Source organism: Nothoprocta perdicaria, unplaced genomic scaffold (assembly GCF_003342845.1).
Source record: "Nothoprocta perdicaria isolate Ctin4 unplaced genomic scaffold, notPer1 scaffold_393, whole genome shotgun sequence".
In the NCBI taxonomy this organism is placed as follows: domain Eukaryota; kingdom Metazoa; phylum Chordata; class Aves; order Tinamiformes; family Tinamidae; genus Nothoprocta; species Nothoprocta perdicaria.
The window spans coordinates 393,039-396,409 of NW_020455636.1; the positions used below are offsets into that span (position 1 = coordinate 393,039).

Genomic DNA, 3,371 nt, shown 5'->3' on the forward strand with positions numbered 1-3,371 from the left:
CCGCGCTCGCGCCCGCGCGTGCAGCTCGCCGGGCGCGCCGGCGCGCGCCAGCTCCTGCGCCGTGAACAGCCGCTTCTGGCTGACAGTGGTGGGCGCGCGGGCGCCCGCCGGAGCCTGCCCGTCCCTGAAGAGCGCCCGCAGCCAGCGGCGGTAGCGCAGGATGGCGGCCGCGCTGGGCACGGCCAGAGCAGGACCGGGGCTGGCGTCCGGCTCCTCCGCGCGCTGGGCTTCCTCCTGCGCCGCTGGAGCGGCCGCCTCCTTCTCTTCCTCCTCATCTTCCTCATTGACGATCACCTCCACGTTGGACAAGTAGAAGGTCTCGGTCTCCTCATCCTCTTCCTCTTCCTCCTCCTCCTGCTCTGCTTCATCTTCCTCCTCCACTTCCTCGCCCCCAGATCCAGGTGGAGAGGCAGGAGCGCTCCCGCTCGGAGCCCCCGGCCCAGAGGAAGGCCTGGGGGCTGATGCATCCTCATCCTCCCCATCGGGAGCCCCAGGCTGTTCCACCTTATGCGTCAGGCTTTGGTAGAAGATGTCCCCAGCCTCGGAGAGCTGGAAAACCAGCAGGGACTCGCGCTGCCCCTGCACGTGCAGCTCTGCCGCCAGCCCTGGGGGGACACGGGCACCAGTCACACATGGGAGGGATGGCCGTGCCTCACTCCAAACCCACGGAGCAGGGCCAGCCTCCCACGGGTTGCTTAGGCCCTGGCTACACCAAGGACTGAAGGCCTCCTCGGATGGAGGCTCCCACTTTGCACCCTGCTCCAGGGATTTAACTGCACTTAGGGGAAATAATTTTCCTAACGTTTAATGAAAAGATCCCTGCCTGTCACTTGTGCTGCTGCCTCTGGTCCTGTCTTTAGCCTCCTGCACACGGAGCCTCTCCATCCCCATGGGGAAACCCATGTGCCCGGCTGTGCCGCCCTGCGTCTCTCAGCCTCCCCGTCCCCCAGCCCTGTCTCCCGGCCGGAGGCGCCGGCGCCGCGGGGCACGCACCGTTGGCCGGGGCGCCGAGGCGCTGCTGCAGCAGGCGGTGGCGGTGCGGGAGCTGCGCGGGCAGGTGCTGCACGCAGCCCACCATGCTGTGCAGCTTCTGCGGAGGCCCCGCGAGCCGGCACGCCGAGTCGCTGCCGCCTGTGGCAGGACACGCGGACGCTGCTGCGAGCCCTGCTCCCGTCGCAGCGGCCCCAGCGAGGGCCCCGCAACCCAGCGCGGCGCCCAGCCCGGCCCGCAGCCCCGTCTCTCACCAGTGTACTGCAGCATCAGCAGCTCCTGCGTGTGCGACGCGCCAAGGAGCATCTTATGGCTCCTGCCCTGGCCCCCCGGCACCACGTGCGCAAACAGCGGCGGGGCCTTCATCATATGCGCCCACTTGAGCACGGGCACCAGCGGCAGGCGCTCGTCCATCACGTACACTGCGAACTGGGCCGGGACGCACAGCTCAGCGGGGCCCACGGGCGCTTCCCCGCCCGCCACCCTCGGGACTCACCTGGGTGGCCACAAGGTGCTGCGAGGGGTGAGCGCGACCCAGGTACACGGGCAGCACCACGCGCTCGCCCTGTTGGCACCCGGCTTCCTCGCCCACCTTGAAGAAATCGAAGTGGCATCGCGTGGGTGCCTGGAAGAGCAGAGCGGGATGTGTGAGCACCCAGGGCCGCGAGGCCTCCGAGCACCCACGGCTGTGAGGCCTCTGCCACCGCGGCCCTTCCCGGGCTCACCCGCGCGTCCAGGCACTGCAGGCCAGTGCGGTCGGCGCAGCTCAGCACCCGTGGGTGGGCAGTGAACTCGCTCCAGCGCCACGGCGAGTGCTCCCGGAAAAACATGGTGTGGGCGTCCCGGCGGAGCTGCTGCAGGCTAGGGGAGATGGCACCGCTGGCACCGCCGGGCCAGGTGCCGAGCAGGGCACAGGGCCACCCCCGGCTGCAGGGCCGGCGCCTCACCCGGTCTCGACGCTCCACAGGTAGACGGCTCCGCTCTCGGTGCAGACGGCCAGCTCGCCGGGGACGTGTGGGCTGCGAGGGACGGCACAGTGGCACGGGAAGCAGCTGCCGGGTACGCGGGCAGGCACGGAGCCCCCCTGTGCCCACCGCCCCCTGTGCACCTACCTGGCAGTGAGGCAGCAGGCGGGCACGTCGGTGCGGATCACGCGCAGCGCCGCAGGGGCAGCGCGCGGCCTGCCTGGCACCCTCCACACGCCGCAGTGATAGTCGGAGCGCACGCCGACGAAGCCTGAAGCGGGACGCAGGAGGTGGCTCCATGGAGCAGTCCGGCACTCGCACTCCCTGCCCAGACCAGAGGGTGCCCCCGTGCTGCCCGCGCTGGGGGGACTGTCCCGGCCCTCACTCACCTTCCCCGTCCACCTGGGCAGCAGATACCTGCCGGATGCGGCCATTGAGCTCGAACCGCGCTGGGGAGCCCCGCGCGCGGGGCACTTCACCCAGCACCACGTCCTGGAAACCTGCGGGGGCGGTTAAGGGCATCGCGGCACAAAACGCACCCCGGGGACGCCCGGCAGCACCGTGGCGCAAGGATACAGAGCTGGTTCATGGCGGGCCCCGCGGGGTGGACGAGGCGGCCGGTGCGGGCACCCACGTCACCGGGGGGCAGCCAGGCGAGCGCTCCCCCCGTGGCGCTGTCGTCGAAGAGCAGGCCGGCCCAGAGGCGCTCCAGCTCGTCGTGCACGCAGCCCGCCAGCAGCCCCAGCGGCACCTCAAAGAGCCACTCGCGGCACAGGTGGGAGAACCAGCGGAGGCGCGGGGCGCAGCGCTGCTGCGGACACCCGCTGCGGGCATGGACGGCGTCAGGCTCTGAGTGCGCAGATCCCGAGCTCCCCATCGGGACGCAGGGGACAGCAGCTCCCCGGGCTGCCCCGTGCGGGGCACTTACTGCCTGGCCTCCAGCCGGTTGATCTCCTCCACCAGGGCCGTCATGCGGATGGTGGTGTCCCGCGCCTGCCGCTGCACGGGGCACATGGACACAGGTGGGGATGCCGGTTGCAGGGGACGGGGCGCGACGCGGTGCGGGAGCCCCCCAAAAGACACCGACCCTCAGCGGGGCATTGCCCAGGTAGAAGTTCTTGTGCAGCAGCTGTCCCAGGGAGCCGAACGCGTCCTCCGGGTGATCCACAAAGAAGTGTCCGAGCTGTGCGGGCGGGATGGAGCAAAGGGATGGCATGGGGGCACTGCGGGCACACGAGGCTCCGCGGAGCCGCCCGGCGCCCCGCTCCGCTCACCTGCTTGGCGAAGTCGAGCGCGGCCGCGGCCCTGCGCGCGCGGAGCTCCCTGCGCAGCGCGCCGCGGTAGAGCAGCTCGCGGGGCGCGGGCGGCGGCAGCCAGCAGCCTGCGGGCACAGCGGCCGGTTCCGCGGCTGCGGCG

General features: G+C 71.3%; 1 protein-coding gene across 1 annotated transcript in view; it reads right to left on the reverse strand.

The window, feature by feature from the left end:
* TAF1C (TATA-box binding protein associated factor, RNA polymerase I subunit C) overlaps positions 1-3,371 on the reverse strand; it is a 5,078-nt gene that overhangs the window by 731 nt on the left and 976 nt on the right. Inside the window, exons 2-13 of the mRNA XM_026044986.1 lie at positions 3,230-3,336; positions 3,043-3,138; positions 2,884-2,954; positions 2,532-2,779; positions 2,345-2,455; positions 2,103-2,226; positions 1,938-2,009; positions 1,716-1,851; positions 1,487-1,615; positions 1,245-1,419; positions 994-1,131; positions 13-605 (exon numbers count right to left, since the gene is read on the reverse strand). Of these exons, the coding sequence (XP_025900771.1) occupies positions 13-605; positions 994-1,131; positions 1,245-1,419; positions 1,487-1,615; positions 1,716-1,851; positions 1,938-2,009; positions 2,103-2,226; positions 2,345-2,455; positions 2,532-2,779; positions 2,884-2,954; positions 3,043-3,138; positions 3,230-3,336 (2,000 nt within the window). The remainder of the gene's footprint in view (positions 1-12; positions 606-993; positions 1,132-1,244; positions 1,420-1,486; positions 1,616-1,715; positions 1,852-1,937; positions 2,010-2,102; positions 2,227-2,344; positions 2,456-2,531; positions 2,780-2,883; positions 2,955-3,042; positions 3,139-3,229; positions 3,337-3,371) is intronic.